Below are 25003 nucleotides of genomic sequence, written 5' to 3'. Positions count from 1 at the left end.
ACCAAGGTGTCGAAGCTTAGTTAGCCATAAGCCGAACTAGTGTTATGTTATATGCACTAGTCTTAGTTAGACATCTAGGATGTCATTTTGCATATGTTTTTACAGGATATTCAAGATGTCCAAAATCAAGAGATAGGTATCTGATTGATACCATGAGCTTAGGACTAATCATTTGAGATGACAATACTTACGTAGGAAGGATATATGAAATGTCGTAGTATAATTTGAATAGACATCTTGGATACTAGAAAATATATGAGAGTATATCTTTATTGAGCTAAGAGTAAAACAGAGTATTAGAACACTAGTTGAGCTATCTTTTATTGTGGTGCCTGAATAGGTCACTTACTTATTGAGTACTTTTACACTCACGTATTTATTTTGTATTGTTTTACAGGTAGATAAGGTCAGTAGTGGGGTATGTGAGGGAATTAGTAGGTTAGCCTTAGGCGAATTGCTTGAGGATGAAGTTTAGTGTGATTTTCAGTTTATATGATTGTTTTTATGTTGTCGAAATTAGTTGACATTTGTATTATAGCTATGCACATTTTTATGAATTAGGTTTATTATACTTTCAAACAGTGATTATTGGTTGTTATGTATTATGATATTAAGTTGATCTTTAGACACCATTTTGCATGCAATTTAAGATGTGTTTTATCATGCTTATGAGAATGTTTTACTTTTCTTTATAAGAGTATAAAGTAATTTTAAGTCAACACGTTTTTTTGGGTCTATATTTTCTCTAAAAATATATATTTGAAGAGAGGTATTAGTGGGTAAAAAGTTATGCAAGTACTATGTAGTGACTAAACATGTCATTTGCACATAAGTTGCTAAAAAAACAGGTGTAAAAGTTCCTCTATCCAAAAATAGTGAGAAAAGTAAGCCTTATGAATTTCACAACTTGCTTTTTTGCAGTTCACCTTTATCATATACTTCTTTGGGATAGTAATCATTTCTTACTTTTACAAGATAGCACAATCAACATATTTCCTTAAATATTTAGATTTAATATACCATGGTATAAATATATTTGCTTTTAACTATGTTATTACTCAATAATCTATACCTTTGTCCTATAAATATAATTGTAAAGAGGTAAAAAAATGATATTTTATGTTCTCATATCTTACTTTGCCAAAATCCCTTCTGAAAACTTAATAATATAACAATGAATGTAGACTTTTGATCTATGAGTTAAATCACTTTAAAAATCTCATTTTGTTCATTATTCTTAGTGTATAATTACAACTAATTCTACACATCTGTCGTTAATGATTTTGAATTAATAATAAAATAATACTCAATAATATAATAACACATCATCTATATATCTATTTTATATACTCAAAATATGTATATATAGTTTTGCTCTTATACAAATATACGTTCTTGTTTAGAAATTGAATATTATAAAATAAAACATAAAAATTAAAAAGTCATTTTTTATACCTTCTTTACCTTTTAGATTTTTGTATTTGTAGACATACACAAAAAATTAATTATAGTGAAGTGATACACTGTAGAATCTATTGAAGATTTTTATTAAAGTCATCAAAATTACCTAAAGTTGACATGGTAACAGGCTGTGATGTGTCGGCGTTAGCGTGACTTTTCATGTCTGATGGCCCTTTAGGTTGTGCCTCCATGAGCCCTTAACAAGCAAAGTTGAGGGTTTTCTAAGGCTAAGCTATTAATTTTTTTAAAATTAAAATGTATAATTCATAACCATTTTCAAATTATTATGAAATAAGGGTAACACATCTAAAATTTTATTGAAAATGTCTCACTTATAGAGAAAAACTGTGATTATATAATAAAAAATAAAATAAATCGTACATAATAAAAATAAACTGAATTATACTATTTGCAAGTATCAATATCTATCTATACTTGTTTACTCATCTTAAACATCTATGTTTTTGAATTCTTCAAAAATATCTTTAGCTACGCGATTTTAAAACTTGAATTATGATATCATCTAATCTTTCATGCACATAATGTCTTGACCATAATTGAGTGTAAGTTCGATCATCTATTATTGCAAACACATCCACCCACACTAAAAACAAATTTTGATGCTATAGTAGACATTAGAGGCATCAGTACATCATTTGTTATGATAGAAAATATAAAACAAGTATTTTGATGTGATTTCCATCATGTCAAAATATCAAAATTTTCACTTTGTTGCAAAACTTCAATTAAATTATCAATGTTAATATAATTAAAAAATTCATCATAATTTGAACTAGAACCTACCTATTGCTTTCGTTTATGTTGGATAGACCATAATCGATGTTTGCCCTTAGACAAACCATTTGAACTTACCCATGGTTCTAAAGTGTGTGTAGTGTTTCCATTTTTAGGTTCATAAATAGAATAAATTTCAAGCATAAATTCCTTAACATCATCTGTTATGATACTAACCAGTGTGTGTAATAAATAAAGTCTAACATTAATGATAACAATCATAATAATAATAATAATGACAATGATCAAATCCGTTGTATGCCACTCCATCATTGATCAACTATCTTATTGCTATCACCTCTATGCCTCTCATCTACAAAATCAAAAGAAAGAGGTGAGTGATAAGCACTCAGTATGCAAGAATAATTTTATAGCACCCACAGGTAACCCGAAGGGTATTTTAGTTTTTTTTCTTGCATTTTTAATTGAGTTAAAGATAACTTTTTAGAGGGATGCACACCCGTGTATGTTGGTATACATGGTTGTGCATCATTAGCAAAGTTTGAATTTTAGATAAGATAAGAATCGTGGCAAAATCAGAAACTAACTTAGCTGTATAACACCATACACTCTTGTGTATCACGTTCGATAGTGAAAATAAAAAAAAGTGTTTAACCTAATTCCCATTATTTTCATGCCTCAGTCGTACACCAAAAGAAAGAAGAGATTTTTAGTCTATAGAGAAAGTCATCGATCGTTGGAAATCCTATAACCATGTGAAGACTTAGTTTGTTCAATGAAAGACAAGTAAGTTGGCCCTCTTCTTGGTTTTTTAAGATTGACTTAAAGGGAATTATGCACTAAGTTGTTGAATGACGAATTTATGGGTGTTGTAATGGGATATAATGATCTCATGTATGTTAATATGTGGATAATCTATATTATATTGATATGATGAATCTTGTATACATGTTAGTTAGGATAAAACTTATGCTTTGGTGATAAAATTAATACGATTTGAGGATGTTATACATGTATAAATGTTTACAATTAGAGGAAAGTGTTTATAATTGCTTAGAAGCATGCTAGGATTAGTCGTGTGTGAATTGATTGTTGGGATTTGGCCAAAAAAGCATAGAATCAGCAAAGTTGTAATTTCCAGATCGCAATACACAATAGTGTATGATATCATACATGTTTGTGTATCCTTTGCATAAAGAAGGAAATATCACCTCTTTTGTGATAGTCATAAGAGGAGGAAGGCACACATGGTCGTGTGGTATGTGATACACGACCGCATATGGGATTCCAAAGGTGGACATCGTGTTGGGAGTCTAACATAGTCGTGTATGGGTGTTAACAAGCATATGAGGGTGCAACTAGCGTGACACGCCCATGTATGGTTATGTAGAGGTACACGAGGGTACTTTTTCAATACATGCTCGTGTAGGCACCAAGAAGTAGAAAAAACCGTTCTACCCTAAACTAATTGTAAGAAAGGGGAAAATGAAAAATATGAAGCTTAAGAGACCTTAGCAGATTAAGACAAACAAACATGGAAGATGTGTCCAATTATGTGGAAGACGACATACACCTAGACTGAGTTGATTTTAGGTAAAAAAATCAAGAAATTTAAATAGAGCACCTATTTCGGGCAACTCTCTATCATTTTTCTTTGGCTAAGTGGCATGTATTTCCATGGTGCTCGTTTTTCCAATTCTAGTAATACACACCTAGATAATTATCAATTGTGTGTGTAAATAACAAGATAAGTGAAAAAAAATAAGGTTTTATGAGAGATAAATACCCATAAGATGCATCATGTACTCAACATTAAAGGCACATTAGCCACATAGTTTAGTTCAAATGTGCATCATAAAGAATGTGGCCTTTCAGTTAATTCCTCACGTGATCAACAGAATACATCACATATACCCATGGTATGAGCCATCTAAGGATGGTTTTCAGATAGTAGTCCCGTAGCTAGTGTCTATCATAAAAGAGAGAGTATGATCAGATTCTTTATGTAATCAAGGTATCATAAGTAGCTAGCCTAATATGTTGTATGGCATGTGTGCAAAGCACAATAGTGAGTAGACAGACAAGGTGTCATATGCTTTCACCAGGACATTAGATATACAAAAATCAACTTAGACCTTAGTACCTTTGTGGATAACCTATGTTAGGGCACGAAAGTGACGAATTATGACCACATCTAGCTTTACCAAAGGAACGCCAGATTTTTAGTTTTATGTTTTGTGCAAGGTGTCAAGAGGTTACCAACTTACTAAGTGTTTTCACTAGCGCATTCATTTTCTGTTGTTTTGTAAATAGAGATGAGTAACGAGACATACGAGGGAGCCAATAGTTTAGCAAGTAACTGCATAAGAGTAAAGGGCAAAATCATCTTTTGCTATTTATTATTCCATTCATGTCTTTTGTATTCCAATGCAGTTTGTTATGAATACTTATGCACTTTTTCAGTAGAACAATGTTTTGAAATACCATTATTTGAGTAATTAAATATTGAACCTTTTTGCATGCATAAGTATAAGCGAAATTTCTTGCTTACTTTATCACTTTCCATTGTTTTTAATTTAAGAAGTTAAGTTGTACAAGCTTTTTGGATCATACTTCAAGGAGAAGTATGTGTTTGGAGTGGGATGTTACAATCCCTTTCCTTTTCTATTCTATGCATCCTAAGTTTATTTTCTATTCAATTCTAAGGTTGATCGAATCTCAACAGAAGGAGGGAAAATTGGTACTCACTCTTATGACTGATCTCTAAGGCTTCTTAGTCTTGGTTGTCTTATTTAATTGTCAATTGATAGACTTATGATTCTAACATTTCAATCTTTGGACCTTGATCAACAGACTATTTACGTTCTAGTAAGTTCTGAACCAATTAATAGACTTGCAATCCTGACAATATTATCTATGGATATTAATTGACGAACTATCTTTTACCTTATCTATGAGTCTATGACTACGTCATAGGTTCTCCCTCGTGTCAACTAGAGTCTTATATAGGTATTGATTTATTTATATTTCATGGGATTATCTAATCCCTAACAATATTTGAATATTTGGAACTATAATTCAAATCTTTTAGTTGTTGGTTCATATATTCATTCCACATGCCCAATCTATCCATTTATATCTCAGACACTTCTTGGCACCTCAATAGCCATTAATATCTTAGAAATTCATTTGAAATAATGTCCTGCACGGGCTTTCATAATTTAATCACAAACTTGCATGATTCCTTCTATGTATGATCGTACACTTGACTATTTATGAGCATGCTATATCCTTTTGCTTATAGACGTGCCTCTTTCGAGTGCACAACCATACATCACCTAATGCACAATTCATCTTCTTTCTCAGTGAAACCCTAAAGGTGTTATTGTGAATTTTGGTCATGCAAGACCGTACATAATCTTGATGCACAAGACTACATAACATTGATAAAACATTTCAGATCATGGACGGTCATGTCACATGTTCAAACACCAATGAATCCAAATTTCTAGATTTTAATGCAAGTATGGTTTGCATAACCTATGGATCTAGCAAGAGTCGTAATTTTACGGATTATACCTCTATAAGCTAGACCAAAAAAAGGTAAGTTTTTTTAAAAAAAATTTCTCTAAATGAAACGGTTAAACGAAAAAGCCACCGATTATCATGTGACACGTGTCCAATTACATGTTGTTCAGTTAAGAGCATCAACACACTAAAAAAGTCCTTCTTGAAAATATAGAAAGTAAATAAAGGCTATTATTATTGCCTTACTGGTGTGGTAGATGAAAACTTTTCAATTACTTTTTGCACCTTTTTACTCCCTTCTTTTTCTTCACCATCTTCCTCTTGATTTTAGGGTGACAGTGGGCATATCATATTTATATCAATGGATTTTGACTCCACACGCCACAGCGGCTGACATTTCTTTTCAACTCTAAGGTGCGAGGCTTATTCACTTACTAAATTTATATTATATGTCATATTATTATTTTATTTTTCAATATAATTTATTTTTATGTCAAATCTTTATTAAGAATCTCAAAATTATAATAATAAGCACATCAGGTCTTTTTGGATTGAAGAGTGAACCTAAACCAGTATGCTTAAATTTTAAGTTGTTTTAAGGTTGCATTTTAGTATCTTAAAGAAAACCCTAACCCAAATCACACTGTTTCGATCTTTGAATTCGGCTCAATCGTAACATATTAATTTAGGGGTATTAGTATTGTTAACTAAAGATATTCAAAACTAATTAACTAAACTAGTTTGACAATATTTTAACTAAATCAAATTTTTAGTTTAAAAAAAATTATAAATCAAAAACAAACAAATTTAAAAATGAGTTGATTTTGAATCGAACTAAAAATTCTAATTAACCAAATCAAATTTTTGGTTAACCGATTTTAAAAGAATATCTCAATTTTTTTAAAGTATTTCAACACTTTATTAATTTTGCATTCAATTTTTTTACATCGGTTCAGTTTTGTTGGTTGATTTTAAAAATTAAATAAATTTATAATCGAACTGAAAATTTGATTTTTTTTATATTTTTGAATTGTTATTTAAATTTTTTTTCAAATAATCTATTTTTTGATCGATTTTTAGTTCTGAGATCAGTATGATTTGATTATTGAATAATTTTGAACACTATTATTGATAGCCTAGTGTCTTAATCTTATAAAAAGTTCCTGAAATGTGTATTGTATTACTTTATCATATGATGTTAAAATCATTAATACGTGAGCCAATAATACAAGTTACTTACAAAAATAAAATATTAAAATTTTTAAATAAAAATGTTGGATTCCAGCCTTTTTAACTTACCGTAACGCACAACTTCGAGAATGAGAGACCCCGTCACATCCGCACTTCCAAAATCTACCTGATTAGCATCACTTAAACACCAACCACAGGATTCATTCTACCATTCAACCACATCCGTTGGATGGCTTTATTATCTAACGGTTAGGATCAAAAGACAAATCACAATTATTTCTTTCCGACCCTTGATCGTAAAATTAAGAAGGATAGAGTATTCATAATTATTAGCTCTAGCTCATGTAGTTTTCTCTTTATTTTTTGATCAAGGCACACAGCTCAAAAAATTTTCTGTTAATTTTAGCGGGAGGTATGAGCACACCTTAAGTGTGAGATTGTGATGACTGGTTTTTGATTAGGTGAAGAATTGGAATCGGGTGTAATTTTGAAGCACCGGTAGAGATTTTATTCTTCAAACGAAATGAACCAGGAGAATAATAATCGGAATAAAAAAATGGATTTAAATTGTTTTGGAAAAGGGCAAGGGAAATTGAATCTGGATTTGAATAGGCAGCCAGATGGGTGTGACAGTGAACTAGGGTTTCAGTTTGGGGATAATTATCTGGAGAAACAAACGGAAGTAAACCAGTCTGTTTACAGTGATATAAGAAGAGTGGAGGACAACCCAGATGGTTCTCAAAGTAAAAGGAGGAGATATTCGACTAAAGAGAAGGGAAAGGCTAAAATTGATGAGACTGTGCCGTTAATAGTCATTGACGATTCTGATGACAACCTAAGTCTTGAATTGGGTCAGAAACCAGTTAGAGGACAAAGTGAGGAGAGAAATTTAAACAATATTTGGCCACTAAATGAGGTTCAATCAGCGTTAAAGAATATGGGGCCTGTGGTGGAGAAGAATTTCTTTGAAGCAGAAGCTGAACCTTTAGGTTCTGATAGTGAACAAGAAAATGTTAAGGCGGTAAATTTTTTGTTGGATTTGAGCGAGGAGGTGATAAAAAGAGAAGAAAGGAAAAAGTATCATGAAATTGCAAAATACCATGCGCGGAGTCTTGCGCGTCCTGATGAGGAGTTTCATAGGAGAAAGTCTCATCCGGAAGAAACCAAAGTGGCGGTAAAGGAAGCTGACGATGAATTTCAAGATTTGGATAGTCCTTTTTGTGTAGCAATGATGATGATCAAGAAGAGGAATTCAAGTTCAAGTGGCCCAAAGAAATCTGAAGATGGAAGCTTCAAGTGGGTGCCTTCAAAGGTTACTGGAAGTGGTGTTGTGAAGCGAGGCGTTCCTTCATTGTTGGAGCTTAGTTTGAATGTTCTTGCGAAGAATTCTGAGGCAATGGTGTCACTTGAACATGTTCCAAATTTCTTGAGGCATAAGCTTAGTAGGATGATTTGTGATAGAAGGAAAATGGATGCCTCCTTTTTTGAGCTTCTTGCCAGAGGGTCTCCCACTGAGATACGTGTGAAAAACTGTGCGAGGCTGGAAGAAGATAATTTCACCAAAATCTTGGGTTCTTGTAACACTCAATACTTGACTGTAAGTTAATCTTTCCTTACTGCTTTCGCCATTATTAAGAATTCATTATCTTTCTTTTATGTCTTGAATCACTAGCTTTGTTGATATCAAAGTTTGAATTATTAAAATATTATGTAGAAGATTAATGTATCATCTCAAATTGTTCATGTAGGCAATAAGCTCTGTGTCCAAGGCGCATGTTTCAATAAACTTGGCCTCGCAAAAGTTTAAAATCAAGAAGAGAACTAGTGCAATTATTGCTCACAAATTCATTTGAAGATTTAGAACTTGGATTTCATCTTTTTGTTTTGGAATAAGTTCTGTTAAAAGTAGAAATCAAAATCTACAACCACTTATGAAAGTATTCCAAAATAAATATCATAAATTTATCATGTCAAATGAAAAATAAAATAAGAATAAACTTTTTCATATGGTTAAGAATTGAAGGGATGGTGTATGAACTGATTTACAGACTTTATATCATATAAACTGAATTGAGCACCATCATCATCCATCACTATCCTTATCATTTACTAAGAGATATTCTTTTGGGCACTTGATGGCTGATGCTTTTATGCTTCAAATCTTAGCTCATCTTAAGTTCTTTCATCTTAATTTGTAAAACCTAGATGTCAATTAAAATGTGATGTTCTTTTGGTTCTGGAGGCAGGTATTACAACTTGATCTTAGTGGACAGTCTCTGTCCAATATTGTATTGTGCAACACCTTAGCCAAGTCATCCCATAGCCTTCCTGCCTTGGCTACCATATCTCTGAGTGGCGCTCTCCGTTTGACAGATATCGGGCTAACTGCACTTGTTGAATCTGCCCCTGCACTCCAATCTGTAAATCTAAGCCACTGCCCTCTTCTCACATCTTCTGGCATCACTGCTCTGGTTAGCTGTCTTAAATCTACTTTGAGAGAGCTGTATATAGATTACTGTCAAGACATTGATGCCATGGTTATATTGCCTGCCTTAAAGAAACTGAGATATCTTGAAGTGTTGTCGCTGGCAAGTATTAAGTCTGTTTGTGATGATTTTGTTATTGAGATAGTCAAAGGGTATGGCGTAAATATGAAAGAGCTTGTTTTCGCTGAATGTGTGTGAGTCCTGCTTACTTAACTATGTTCATTGCAACATTAAATTATATGTGTATCTATCAGTTTCTGATCAAGGATTTTTTTTTTCCCCGGATGCAGGGAATTGACTGATATAGCTTTTAAAGCTGTGGGACAAAACTGTTCAAGATTATGTGCCCTAGATCTTTCTGATTTACATAAGCTAACAAATTCAACATTGCAACATCTTGCTGATGGTTGCCAATCAATTCGCTGCCTTAAACTTCACCGTAACAGTTTCAGGTTTCCTTTCATGCATATTATATTTATTTTCTGTTTACATATGCATTAGCATGAGTTAATTGAATATATCATGTCATTTTTACCCTAGTTATCCAATTACTGCATACCAGTTCACTAAATGGTAGATAGCATTTAACAACACAGAATTTTCTTTGACTGTGGCAGTGTCTGTCTTTTGCACTTGCATTAGAGGTAATGGAATAGACTTATTTGTGACTTGGTTACAGCAAGGAGAATCGTCTGGATGGATTACAACTTATGAAAAGTATACCATGTGACAATTTGAAAAATTTAGAAATACACCAGCGACCTTTAAGAATCTCTTTGGTAGTTGCATTTTGATAAATCCCAATGTGCAGAATTCAGTAAAACACAACAAACAACCCAGCAAACCGCCAACACAAAGCAAGTATTATTGAATATACTGGTTTTATTTATAAACTCAGTAGGATTACAACTTGTAACCACTTACGACGACAACTAGGATTTCATGAAAGACTAACCTAAAATGGAAATTGGATAGTTTTGGCAATTCAAGGAGCTGAAAACCTCCTCTTTTAGCCAACGGCTGTCCAATATCCAAAACAATTTCCTCCCTTTCTCTTCCCTTATTTCCCATCTTTATATCATTTGCATAACCAAATCTTTATCCTTCTTGAGCCACGTGTCCCTTCCCATGATTGAAGAATTTTCCAATTTGAGTTATGGTCCTTTGGTGTGATGATCTTCTACTCTCTCTTATGCTACTTATGGTTAACCCTTAAGGCTAAGGTTGGTGTTCTAACATTGCTCACCCTATGAAGTTTTGTCTCATTCTCAAGCTGAAGGTTGGAAAATTGTTGTTTGATGATTTCAACACCCTCTGAATATTCTCATGGTCTAGTAATCCAACCCATTTAATCAACCACTCCAATGTATTTCGTGTGAGTTTCTAGGACACTCTTCATAATAACATAAGCTCCAAGTTCTCGAATACCCCATAGGGAAGTGGTTGACTTTGACCAAAGGGTCTTATCCAATGCTTCCCCTTACATTCACTAATCTCAAGGGAGCCATAAAACTGCACCATTAGTTGGAAGTTGGTGGACCTTTTAGTGCTAAGGGTAATCATATTAAATATCATGACAATGTTCACGGATATTAGCCAAGCCACCAAAAGGTTAACCTCCATAGTTGATTGTAGTATCATAGCAAAAGATTGCCCAAACACATGAGCCAAGCCCACCTTGAAATTGATCCATAAAGCATAACCTTTATACATTCAAACTGAATAACCTCAATTATCATTGTCAATAACAAATAACAATCTTCTTTAACTATCTCTTTTCTCGTCCTCCTAGAATCAACAATAGCAATGCAAGTATCAACCACAAATATAAATGCCACAACAGTATTTGCCAAGGACCATATAATCAAGAAGCCTAAAATTTTTGTCTCAACCATTCTTATCCACGGTGATATAATAGAAAGCGACATCAATTTTAACCTCACAAAAAGCTTTAAAAAATGAGTGTTGATCCTCAATTTCCCAAAAAAAAACATAAGCTCATCAACTAGGTCAATGCATCTCCATTTGTTCATCTCATTAGAATAAGCCCAGTAAGCCTTTTTATCCCTAATCTTGAATTTCCTTGAATATCTACCTCTCCAATTAAAGTTGTCATCATTTCAAGTAGGGCTGGACTCGAGCCGAGCCAGCTCGAGCTCGAGCTCGGCTCAGTCGAGCCCGAAACGAGCCAGGCTTGGCCGAGCTAGAGCTAAGCTTAAGCTGGCTTGGTAGATTTTTTTTTAAAATTTTTTTATACAAAACGATGTCGTTTTAACCAATATATATTAAGAACGATATCGTTTTGATAACGAAAAACGAGCCGAACCGAACTGGAGCCCGAAACGAGCCGGCTTTAGCTGAGCTCGAGCCGCCCATATATAAACCGAGCCGAGCTCGAGCTCAAGCAAGCCAAGCTCGGCTCGGCTCGGCTCGAATTCAGCTCTAATTTCAAGCAATACAATCAACTTTCCTCCATTAGTGCACTCGGGATTTTCCCATTTTGACTCAATAACAGTTATTAACAAATGATAATCAACATTAATAGGTTGTTGGGATTAAATATCTGATTTATATTAAATTGTGTGTTACCTCGCTATCCACCAAATCAACCACCTTCCGTCTTTTAATATCACCCATTAATTTGAGAGTTTTGTAAGAATTGAATCTCATAACTGGATGAAAAGGGAGTTTGACATGTGTACCCTGTAATGATGTTGATTTTGTACCTTGTGGATCAACAACCTCATTGCCACCTTCTTTTTTTAGACAACCCAAAAGGATTCTCAGTTGAGGATTATTTTAATGGTGGCCACGAGTTAACCTTTCGTCACACTTAAAGCAGAGGTCTCATTTTGGTGTTGATCGATATTTCACATCCAAAAGCTGTTGAAATCCATTTCCCCTTCCTTAAATTGTACTATCATCAACTCCATTGTAGTTCAAAGATATTAAAGACACCGATCAAAAAGTACCCGCTGACGATTTATTTTCGTAGGTGTGCAGAGTGCTTGTTGAAAGACTTTTACTCAATTACTGATTGGAATCACCCGAAGGAATCAACTTAATTGAATTTTGAAAACCTATCTTAATTCTCAGGTCAAGGCTTGGGTTTTGGGCCAAACCATTTGTTACTAACTTACCCACCTGATATGCTACTTATTTATTTGGGTTACCCCACTTTCCATTCTCTTCACTTGGGCCACCCCATTTAACATTAAAGTAAACTGAATTACTTGTGTTGGACTGGGCTTTCTAGCCTAAATTTTTTTTAGAGCCTCTTTGGGCCCTTATATGATCCAAACAAATGATCTAGTGCTCAATTATTTGGGCCATGCACATAGCTTGGTTTTGATTTTCTATCTTTACCTCACCCAAAACAACAGGTTCATGGAGTTTTGTACGACAAATTTCCTCATCCAAACTTTGAATTGGATCTTGAGAATCAATTGATTTCGATGCAACCTTCACCAAAACCAAGTTATACATATTTTGGTTTATTTGTCTTCACTAGGTTTTTCAACCTCTTCAATGTATTTACACAAAGTGAGGGATACTTTGTCGTTAGCCTCAGAATGTCTGTGCACGATGATAAGCAAATGGTTCAGATTACTTATGAATATTGTATTGTTTGCATGAAATGACATGTGAATTTCATATCAAGAACGGCTTGACATTGTGTCGCAATGATATTTCCCCTTTGTTATCATCCATATTTAATACGACTATCGTATATCTCTTGAACAAATCTTCAAGTGATGTGTCCAAAATTGTAGTTCAATCTCAATTTCATCCTTTTTCTCCTTAGTACAGAATAGAACCCGAAGTTGTCGATTTTTACACTTGCGACCGCAGGTGAATTTTTCATCACACTTGAAACACAATTCCCACTCTAACTTCACTTTATACTGATAATTGTTTAAACCCACTTCCTTGCCACTTCATTGACTCGTCTCATCCAACCTGTTGATTGTGCATTGTGGTTGACACTGACATCAAATTCTTGGCTAGCAAATTTGTCAGGGTGACTTCCTCCCCCATCAAATGTAAACTCAACTTGAAACTTAACCCACTTCATTCTCCTTGATACCGTCTTTTGCAACAACCAATTTCGAGAATTAAAACAAAGATTATTCTTAAAAGTCATTGTTTTTGTTGCCTCCATCATCTGAGGTGATGGATTACATTTCGACAGTTGGATTTCTTTGATTTTGGCCAATTTTTTGTCAAAACTTTCAAATTTATCATTTTTTATTTCCAACAGTTTAGATATGGTATCAGAGTCTATCGACTTCTCTTTTTGGATCATTGCTGGTGGCTCAAGTTTTTCCAAATGTTCATGCAATTTATTCACAAAAGGGAGATCCAATTTTTCAGCAACCCAAATATCATCCTTCAAAATCTCCCTCATTTTTTTGTTGTGATGGCAATTTCATTTTAGTGTTTCCCATTCTTGATTCCAATTTTTCCATGTCTAAACCTATCCTAAAAATGTTGCTCTAATATCATTTAATAAATCCCTATTACAGAATTTAATAAAACACATCAAACAACCAACACAAAGCAACTATTACTGATATATTGGTTTTTATTTATAAACTCTGTAGATTAAAACTTGTACCCACTCACTCCTACAACCAAGATTACATGAAAGATAGACTAAAAATGGAAATTAGATAGTTCTAGCAATTCAAGGAGTCAAAGACCTACCTTTTTAGCCAACCACTACCCAATACCCAAAACAATATCCTCCATTTCTCTTCCCTCATTTCCTATTTGTATCTCATTTGTATATCTAAATCTTTCTCCTTCTTAAGCCATGTGTCCCTTCCAATGATTTAAAAATTTGCCAATTTGAGTTGTGGTTCCCTAGTGTGATGATCCTTTACTCTCTCTCATGCCATTTATAGTAAACCCTCAAGATTGAGGTTGGTGTTTTAAAACATTTAAATAAAAACCATCATCCTTCTTTATCTTTTGTGTTTCTAAGTATTATGTTATTTATAATCCGCATAATAGAATATCATGTTTCTGATACAAACCTGGAGTTGCCGAAGTTACTGTGCAGAAGATGAATTCAAGCCACTCTGCCTTTTGGCTTACACGTCAGTGTATATTCAACCGTAAGGCCCCAAACAAACTCAAACTTGTAATTTTTAAGTAAACAAAAATTATATGAGACAAAGATGAAACACTTTAGATTGTATTGAATATGTTACTGTAAATAAATACAAAGTTCAGCTTTCAAATATTCTTGTTACAAATAAACTGAAACTGAATACAGAACAGAACAGAATACAAAATACAAAAGAATAGTAAGCCAAAATATAGTTATCCTCAAACCCAAAATTCGAGAAGGTGGTCTCTCCCCTTCCTAATTCTTATATTCTTCCTTGTCTTCTTTCTTCTCCTCTAGGTCTATATTTCTTCTCCACTTCTTTCCATTGTCTTTCCATTCCTGGGCTGCCACTTTAGCACTTTGCATCTTGCTGGTCTGCTTTTTTGCTGTAGTTCCTTTGAATAAACTATTGTGGTCAGTTGAATTTCCTTTCTCTTGTTGGTTGACAATTATACTCGCCAGTCTTTCCTTTTTCGTGCTAGCTAACATTCAGCTTTCCTGGTTTGCTGTCATGTGTCTCTACGAGCTGGTTGACATTTAAGCTTCCTAGTTTACTGCCATGTTTCTCCAATGTTACTCCAGACGCACTTTGTCCTCAAGGTGCAATTGAGGGAAGAGTCGGATAATGTTTTCATATAGCTCCCAAGAACATTCAAAGTTTGGTAACTACTTCCACCTAATTAAAAGTTTCAAATCCCGTTGAGGGGAGTATCTAGGCTGCATTACCCTCTCAGGTTATACTATCAATTCCCCATCATCTGTTAATCCTTCAAAGGTTGACTCTGCATAGTTGAACCCAAGTGTTTTTTAAGATACGATATATGAATTACTGGATAGATTTTCGCTGAATCAGGTAGACTGAGTTTGTACGCCTCTTGTCCCATTTTTTTAATAATCTCATATAGGCCATAGAATTGAGGAATGAGTTTTTCGTTCAGACAAGTTGCCAATGAACGAAAACGATAAGGCCGGAGTTTGAGGAAAACATGTTCCCCTATTGAAAATTCAATTTCTCTACGGCTCTTATCTACCAACTTTTTATCCTCGGTTCTATGTAAATTTGTCTTGAGCTCATCCAATACCGAATTTCTCTTGTATAATCTGATTTACTTTTTTTACCCTAAATTCTTCTTGAACCTATCTCAAAAGTGGTGGTGGGTCTTTTCCATACACTGCTTTAAATAGTCTTATTCCCACCAAACTATGGAAGGAGTTATTATACCAATACTCTGTCCATGCTAACCACTTTGGTCATGCTTTTGGTTGTGAGGTGCAAAAACAGCAAAGATAAGTCTCTAGGCTTCGGTTTACAAATTTAGTTTATCTGTTCATCTATGGATGACACGTTGGACTAAATTTGAGGAAGGTGCCAACAACCTTGAATAGTTCTTTCCAGAAAATTCTTACAAATATATTGTTTTTGTCGATTACAATCATATGAGGAAACCCATAAAAGTCGAACAATCTCCTTAATGAAAATTTCAGTGACATCCTCGGCTGTGAATAGATGTCATATCGTGATGAAGTGTTTGTATTTTGAAAGCCAATCAATCACCACCAATATAGTATCAACTCCCCTCACCTTAGGTAGTCCCAAAATGAAATTCATGGATAAGTCTTCCTGTATTCGCTATGGAATTGGTAGTGGTTGTAATAGACCCGTTGACGACGCTACTTCATACTTCATTCATTGGCAAACATTACGCTCGACGATGCATTTTTTTATGTCTCCGTTCATACCTTCCTAGTACAAGGTTGTTGTCACCCTCTTGTATGTGCGGTAAAATCTAGTATGCCCCTCCAAAAGTAGATGCATGAAATTAGCTAAGAGAGAAGGAATGAAACAGGAGTTTTTTGGGATGACTAACCTTCTATTGTAAAGCAAAGTACTACCTCTTAGTGAGTAGCCTTTATGTGCAATGGGATTACATAACAAGTCTTAGATAATTTTTTATAATTTCTCACTCCCTTCTATCTTCTCTTGGATCCCTTCTCTTCCCACCATTTGTGTTACTGAGTACGCTTGTATTTCCTTCAAAAAATCTGGCTTACGCAATAGAATATCTGCTACCTTATTCTCACACCCCAACCAGTCAACTATCTTGAAATCATACCCCAATATTTTGACAATCCATTTCTGTCGATCATGATTCAATATTTTCTGTTCAATTAAAAATTTCAAACTCTTTTGGCTTGTATGAACCTTAAAATGTCTCCCTAAAAGGTAATAACGCCACTTTTGGAAAGCTAATACAATCACCATTAGCTCCCTCTTATAAACAAATTTGATTCGGTTTCATGGCGAAAGTGTCTTACTCAAAAATGCTACTGGTGTTCCCTTTTACATAAGAACCGCTCACAACCTAGTGCTTGAAGCATCTGTTTCCTTTGCAAATTCTTTCGTAAAATCTTGCATGGCTAATACGAGAACAATAACCATGACTGTCTTCAACATCTCAAATGGTTGTTGTGCTTCTCGGTTCCACTAAATTAAGTTTTTCTGTAGCAAGTTGGTCAGCAACTCTACTATCTTGCCATATCCTTGTATGAATTTTTTGTAATACCTTGTTAGCCCGAGAAACTCTGAGATCCCTGATATCCCTCAGCATTGGCCATTTTTCCATATCTTTTATTTTCTTGGGGTCAGCTTCAACTCCCCCTCTAAATATAATGTGTCTTAAATATTCTATTTTCGCTTGTCCAAAGGAACATTTCTTGTAGTTCACTATTAGTTGATTGTCTCAGAGCAATCCCAACACCACTTTAAGATGCCACAAGTGATCTATGAGCCCTCTTCTATAAATCAAAATATCGTAAAAAAATACTAACACGAATTTCCTCAAGTACAGCCTAAAAATCTCATTCATTAAACTCTGAAGGTGGTTGAATATTGGATAATCCAAAGGGTATGACCAAAAATTCATAGTGTCCTTCATGCATCTAGAAGGCTGTTTTCTCCACGTCTTCTTTTCTCACCCAGATTTGATGGTATCCGGATTTAAGATCCAATTTACTAAACACTTTGGCGCCCATCAATTCGTCTAGGAGTTCGTCGATTGTAATTTTGTAAATAAACATAAATTATATGAGATAGAGATAAAACACTTCAGATTGAATTGAATACTTTACTGGAAATAAATACAAAGTTCAGCTTTGAAATATTCTTTCTACAAAGAAACTGAAACTAGATACAGAACAAAACAGAATGCAAAATACAAAAGAGTAGCAAGCCAAACTACAATTTTCCTCAAACCCAGCATTCAAGAGGCTGGTCTCTCCCCATCCTAATTCTTTTCTTCTTACTTGCCTTGTTTCTTCCCGTCCAACTCTATATTTCTCCTCCACTCCTTTCCATTTTGTCTTTCCATTCTCGGGTTGCCACTTCAGCACTCTGCATCCTGCTGGTCTGCTCTTATGCTGTAGTTCCACTGAATAAGTTGTTGTGGTCAACTGACTTTCCTTCTCCTGTTGGTTGACAATTATACTCTTCAGTTTGCTCTTTCCTTTTTCCTACTGGCTGACATTTAGCTTTCCTAGTTTGCTGCCATGTGTCTCCAAGAGCTGGTTGACATTTAAACTTCCTAGCTTGCTCTCTTGTGTCTCCAATGTTGTTCTCTTCTTATATTTCTTCCTCACATATAGTTTAGCCCTGAAAATTTCATAGCTTTTCAATTAATGGAAGTAACTTTTCAGGAAATCATGTTTTTGGTTTGGCAGTTTCTTGTAGATCCCCAAGCAAAGTGCGCCTTAGAAGTAAGATTTTACTGAAAAAGACTTGAATAGATGTGGCTTTGATGGGCTAGAGTATAAAACACCATCTTGTAGCTGACATGAAACAATAACTAGGCATTCTTGATTTAATACAATTATTTTACTTCAACTACTACTCTTTAAGTTCCAATGTTCTCTGTTTGCATGGTTAGAACTTAGAACTTGAAGTTATATCATATTGGCATATGGCAAAGTTTTTTGATTCCTTGAAAATTTATTGCTGTCAGGATTACTCAATCTGTTTTCTACCTTAGTATAAGAAATTATTGGAATTTCTAATTATTGCAGTGACGAAGCTGTTGCAGCCTTCTTGGAGGTCACTGGAGATTCACTAAGTGAACTTTCACTGAATCATATCAAGGAGGTGAGACATCAACATACTTTATCTGATATTGTTTTTGGCTTTTTTTTTTTTCAATTCCATTCTGAAGTACAGAAACGACGTATCTTGCTGAACAAAATGAATCCAGAAAAGAGGAGTCTGTTGTACTTCTAATTTTTTGTTTAATGAGCTACTCATAACAGGTGGGTCTGAACACTGCCTTGTCACTAGCCAAATGTTCAAGAAATTTGCTGAGTTTGGACCTATCCTGGTGCCGCAGATTAACGGATGAGGCACTCAGATTTATTGTTGACAGCTGCTCATCATTAAGGCTGCTTAAACTCTTTGGCTGTACACAGGTATGCAAGTCCAGTTTCATTTAGTTTCGACTACAAATGCTGAATTGTTGTTTAGACATCTGTTTCTTTCTTCACTAGCTTGATGCTAAGAAATGTATGAGTTTCTGGTTGAAATACCCAAGTAAGGAAAACCTGAGGAGCATTTGAAGTATGGTTCATAACAAATTTTCTTTTGTCCAATAAAAGAGTCTTTTTTTTCTTTTTTTCTTTTTTCTTGCTTGGTCCCATTTAAGGAATTGTTGATGTTTTCTCCACATTGATATGTATGAGTCCAGCATATCTGGAGAGTGTTATTTAGATATGTTGATTTGCATAGCAGTATCAGATTTGATGAGATTACAATTTTATGTGGTTAAAAGTGGTGGTGATTACTGTAAAACACCTTATGAAATTTGCTTAATATGTAAAAGCTGCAGTAGATGTAATCCACATTTTCTGTTTCCCATCCATTTGACTGGGTAAATTGGAGATTATTACTATGAATGGCATTGATCCATGTATAACATGGCATGGAATCAACTGCTAAGTGGCCCAATTGTTAACACGATTTCTGGTCTTGTTCAAAATTAAGGGGAAAGGTGTATGAGTAGCTTGCATAGCTGTATACTACTAATTGTACCATCGGTAGAAAGCTCTAAACACATCTTATAATTTAATCATTTTCCTTAATTTAACTGTTTAGTTTGCATACTTTATCCATTGATCTTCAATTTTGTGACTACATCTAGGAATCACTCATAAACCCTACATTTGGTTGTTTAGAATTTATCCCAGGGTGTATGGTGTATTCCATGATTTATAATGGTATATGAAATCTTGATTGTTTCTGTTCATTTTGTGCATATCATCATCAAGCATTTATCATTCAGGATGGTCATATCTCATTATTGCTATACTAGTTGGAATTGGTAACCCATCTGATTGGCTATTTTTGGATGTTTTGTGGTTATTTTTTCCAGATTACAGATTTTTTCTGGAATTGTCATTCAAACTCAAAGGTGCAGATCGTTGGATTGCAATTGAAACCATTATTAGAACATCTTGATGCCCTTGAACCTCAGATGGCTCCATTGCGCTATTCCCCATTGACTTCTTTAGTTGATAAATGAAATTCAAAGCTTTCAAATTCTTGATCATTTTTCATTTTGCAACTTGCCACCCCTCCCTCCGCACCATATAGGAAAAGCTCTTCACTCATTTTTCATTAACCAATGTCAAATTTTTTGACACATTCAACATTGAGATGCAAAATTACCACCATAATTTGTTCATCAATTCAAATTCTGCAATTTTGAAGATACAGCTTTCCAATTCTTAAATACAGTCAGACCCCAAACTCACCAAATTCTTTTGAAGATATACCTGTACTGTACCTCTTTCATGGGATGGATGGAATATTGAATAGTTTCCGTATTACAAAGATAATGTATCAGAAACATTCAACTTTAATTATTGATTTTCTAGATAATGTAATGATACTATTTTCATGGTTTTTAGATGGGAAACGTAGCAAGGAATATTTATAGATGATCCATCAGTTAACTGGATTTTCTGTATTGCTGCTGAGCTGATTGTGGTGATAATGTAGGATGTTGTTCTGAAGTTAGCCAGGGAGAGTATTATTCAGTTTTGTTTCCTTAAATTTCAAAAATTTATCAGAAAGAAACCATTGACATGGGACAACAATTCTGTTGAAAACTCTTCTTCCCAGCTGTGGCAAACATTTTGAGTGGTTTCGAAGTGAAAGCAGAGATTTCATATGAAACTTACATCAATTTTATAACTTACCCATCTCTAGGCTCTCAAAGTAATGAAAATTTCAGAACACAAATTGCAGTCAGGCCTTTTAGTTCATCATAGAAGTTTTACACTTCAAAACCAAAGCAAGAACCAAAAGAATGATGATGATACCACCAGAAGAACCCCCAAATCTGTGTATCCAGTAAGGATCAAACCTGGAAAAGGTCTGGTCCAGGTAAAGGGGGGAGGCTATGGCCAAGATGAGAAGCAAAAGCAAAAGAGGCAACCAGGAATCAAGATTGATGAGTTGGTCTTTGAGTTCCAAGTCGCTTGCCGCCCTTCGGTTGATATAGAGAGGTGAAAACACAGCTAGAAGCGTCAAGCTAATAGCCAGCAACCTATCACATGAAGAAGACCGGCTACTCCTGCACATGCATGCAGCTGGTGGCTCCATTCAGGATCAGGAATAACTCTCAGGAGAAAAGAAAACACCCTTTATTTCTGTGGGAACCAAGTTTAGCTAGATCCCAGCTTTCATTTTAGAGAGGTTTACAGTGATTTTCAATCATGTGATTTCCAGTGACGTGCCTGGGCTGAATAATAAAAACACAAGAAAAAGATTGACTCTCCTTCATGATCATTGATTCTGTATACGCTTTACAAACGGAGGACTCTCTTTTTAGCCCATCACTTCCGGGAGAAAATTAAGGATGGCTGCTTCTTGATGAAGCTGATGCTTCTACTTTTGTATTGGATGGATGAGAATAATGTAGAATTCTCCATTAACCATTATATTTAATTGGGAATTCGATGCTTTCTGCATCTTGTGAATTATCAAAATTCTTATACATAATTCTAGTTGACATGGCAGAACATATGCCTACCGTCGTCTACTTTTTTCAAGGACGGCAACAGCAGCAATGCCACGTAAATGAAGAAGTGAACATCAGCATAAGAGGTGGCCAAGTTACTCCGAAAAGTAGCATGTTTCATTTAATCGGTGTAAAAATCATAAAAAAGAAATCGAGCATTCTTCAATTCTACCACGTTAAGAGCTTCAACGTCTTCCTCTTCCTGATCTACTACTGGTCCTCGCTATCAACCTCTCCGGCTCCACTCTCTGTAATGACTACCAATTTGCTCAGAATCTCTCATTTAGTTGACAAGTTGTCCAAGGAAGATATCTTAGGCTTGCATGAGGAGGAGTGTTGAAAGGAAACAGATCGTGGTGTGATAAAATAAGATTATTGAAGATTAGTTAACTGATTTTATCCTATAAATATAGAGAGATATCAATGTAGAATATTTTTTAAACATAGCATTTAATAGAGTTTTATGACATGTAAATCTACTATGATATGTAGAACTCCTACATAAACAGTATAGGAAACATTTAAAGCATGCCAAAAGTTATTATGTGAATACTGTAAACATAAATTACATATTCGGATTTAAGTTTACAACAAAGTCCATTTAAATATGATATGAGATGTTGACGTGACTCATTTTCATAATCCCATTTGTCACCTACTACATTCATTTTAAAAGACATGATCTCTATGTGTCTTTTGTGTTTTATGGTTCTAGTGAAAAAAAAACTATTTCTTTTATAAAATGACATTTCTTATTTTAGAGAGGTAGTTTGGATATTTAAATAGATGTTCAACTATCAATAACTCTCTCATGCCATACAACTGACAGTTAAAGTAGACCCTATCGTCAATTCATCATGGGTGAACTTAGACCTAATAAATCGAATTCATGCATATTCTAAAGAGATTAAAAAGAAAAAGGTAGCTACCCACTATTTCATTCTTGTTTTGGTCTTCTGTTGAGAATCCGAGTTCTTTATGTTTTAAGGAAAACATTATTATTTGGTCGTTGTCATGGTGATTGATTGGATTACCTTACCTAATTAACAACTTCGAATGATCATGGAGACAACCTAAATAACAACCGCAGGCAGATTTTCCTTACCATTTTTAAGGGACAAGCACTCTTTTAGCTTAGGAAGTGTAAGATAATACTGCCTTTACTGTTCAAGCAAAAAATGTAGGGGGAAATAGAATTATGAGCTTTGGTTGAGATATTCAGCTGACATGTCTTCTTTGTTGAAGCTGGGTGATGACATAAATGAACCTTCCTTGGCTCTTACCGATGTTGGGATTCGTCTGCAGATTGAATCACAAGGAAAATATTTTCAAGCCTCAATGTTAAATTACCCTTTTCAAGATTTTTTACCACCCATTTTTTCATATTTTCTAACATACTTGGCGTCAAGCCATGAATAGAATGGAAAGAAAGAAAGGCCATGTTCAACTATCTTTCTCATGGGTCCTACGATGACAACTTTTCCTTCTTTGTGTTGGAGTAACTTAATTTTTGGTTTGGCACAGGAGGGCTAATGGCCCTCGGCTTCATACTGGTTGTCTTGCCGCTACAGTTGCATGGATTCAGAAGGAATAAGATTGGCAAACTTTCCTCACATGAAAGATCTGTCTTTGTACGTTCGGGGCATACAAAGTTCAGTTTGATATAATATAAAAAAATTTTAAAATTAAATTTTAAAAATAATTTAAAAATTTTAAACCAAATCAAACTAAAAAAATATGAGTTAATCTAGTTTGGATTACGATTAAAACTAATAAAAAATTATTCACTTTCAAATATTTTATACTTTATAAATAATAGTTGAATTATAAGTATCTAAAATATGAAATAAATATGTAAAATGAAATAAAATGCATATGTAATAAAATAAACATATAAAAAAATGATAAATTAAATATAAAAAACCATGTTGCATGCCTAATTATCTAATTAAAAAACTCTATTAAATATGGTTTTTTAGATATTTATTTTAAAAAATATGATTTACAGTTTAATTTAGTTTGAAAATACTCAAATTACCACCCAAACTGTAAACCATTTTTTTCTAGTATTTATCAATTCAAACTAAACTGTTTTATAAACCAATCCATAATTTTTAATAGTTTAGTTTAATTTTACGGTTTGAAGTAAATTACGTATACTCCTCTAACATAGACATTTCATATAGAAATTTTATTGAAATTAATTAGAACACCTTACTTCACTTAATTTTAAATTTTTACTGAATTGCTGTAATGGGAAAAAAGCAAGGCATAAATTTATGTTAATTATGAGATTTTAATAAGTTACACGATGAATGGCATTGCCTATGGATCCATTGGAGTCGTGAGGAATATGGATGAAAATATTTTTATTTATAGAAAAAATAAATTTTACTTATTATTTGCATATGTTGAAGGGACTAGTTGAAAGGGAAAGGAAAATGAAGGCATATTTATTTGATAGCATTAATGCCAAGGAATTGACAAAGGGCTTGAAGGCAGGACATCGGTCTTTTAAAGAACAATATTTAGCAGAAACACTGCTTTCATCCAAAGTTGACACTTTCAATCTTCCTAACCTAAGTTTCTAATTTTGTCTGTTAACTTTACGAAAAATAATTAAAAGTAATTAGATTAGGCTTAAAAATTTTAATAAAATTATGTATATTTATTTTGAATATATAAATAAATATAAGTTTAATATATATCATCATATAATTGAATAATTTTAATTAAAAAATAATATTTAATTATATAATGATATATAAAAAATATTTTTTTTTTTCCGGTACCATCCACTCTCTCTCCCTTCTCCTCCTCATCACACTAACAATGCAGATGATTGCCTCCAAGTGGTAGTTTCACTGACCAAAAAAAAAGGCTTTCAGTATAATAATGTAAAGATTCAAGTTTTTATTTATGATATTTTAAAATTAAACTCTTGATTAAAGGATTCGTCTTATTCAGTATATTGGTTTTATTCTAAAAAAATAGTCCAATTCGAATAAGATTCTTCGTTATTAAGAAAAAACAAACAAATGATGAATGCAAAGAATCACTATAATAACACAATCACGACTGGCACCATACTGCCATGACTCACATACAACCCCCCCGTTGCTCGGCTTAAGATTATTAGGTAGTTAAGATTTGGAAAAATAATTGGTTTTAGTGTGAGTAAGAAGAATAATACAAAGATTAAAATAGAGTATTTTTTGTTTTTACTAATCAAAAGATACAAGTAAATATTTTTATTAACAAAATGGAATGACTGGAAATAATGTAAAATTTTATATTAATTTAAATTATTTAATTATATATTTATATATAATTATTAGTACTTAAATAGATGTTTGTTATAAGATTTTTTTTCCTTTTATATTTTAATTACAAAAACATTT

The 25003-nt window shown here is 33.7% G+C and overlaps 2 protein-coding genes across 2 annotated transcripts; one reads left to right on the top strand and one right to left on the bottom strand.

The window, feature by feature from the left end:
- Nucleotides 1-7254: 7254 nt before the first annotated feature.
- Nucleotides 7255-20537, top strand: LOC123207437. The gene is made up of 6 exons (XM_044624836.1): nucleotides 7255-8533; nucleotides 9183-9616; nucleotides 9713-9874; nucleotides 18598-18673; nucleotides 18835-18990; nucleotides 19950-20537. The coding sequence occupies exons 1-6, from the start codon at nucleotides 7460-7462 to the stop codon at nucleotides 20097-20099; spliced, it is 2052 nt and encodes a 683-aa protein (XP_044480771.1). The 5' UTR covers nucleotides 7255-7459; the 3' UTR covers nucleotides 20100-20537.
- Nucleotides 20538-20745: 208 nt separating this feature from the next.
- Nucleotides 20746-21626, bottom strand: LOC123207438. The gene has a single exon (XM_044624837.1). The coding sequence runs from the start codon at nucleotides 21182-21184 to the stop codon at nucleotides 20837-20839; it is 348 nt and encodes a 115-aa protein (XP_044480772.1). The 5' UTR covers nucleotides 21185-21626; the 3' UTR covers nucleotides 20746-20836.
- Nucleotides 21627-25003: the final 3377 nt, after the last annotated feature.

This window comes from Mangifera indica, unplaced genomic scaffold (genome assembly GCF_011075055.1).
Source record: "Mangifera indica cultivar Alphonso unplaced genomic scaffold, CATAS_Mindica_2.1 Un_0077, whole genome shotgun sequence".
NCBI lineage: Eukaryota > Viridiplantae > Streptophyta > Magnoliopsida > Sapindales > Anacardiaceae > Mangifera > Mangifera indica.
The sequence above is the reverse complement of the archived record's forward strand: the minus strand, read 5'-3'. Positions and strand labels throughout refer to the sequence as shown.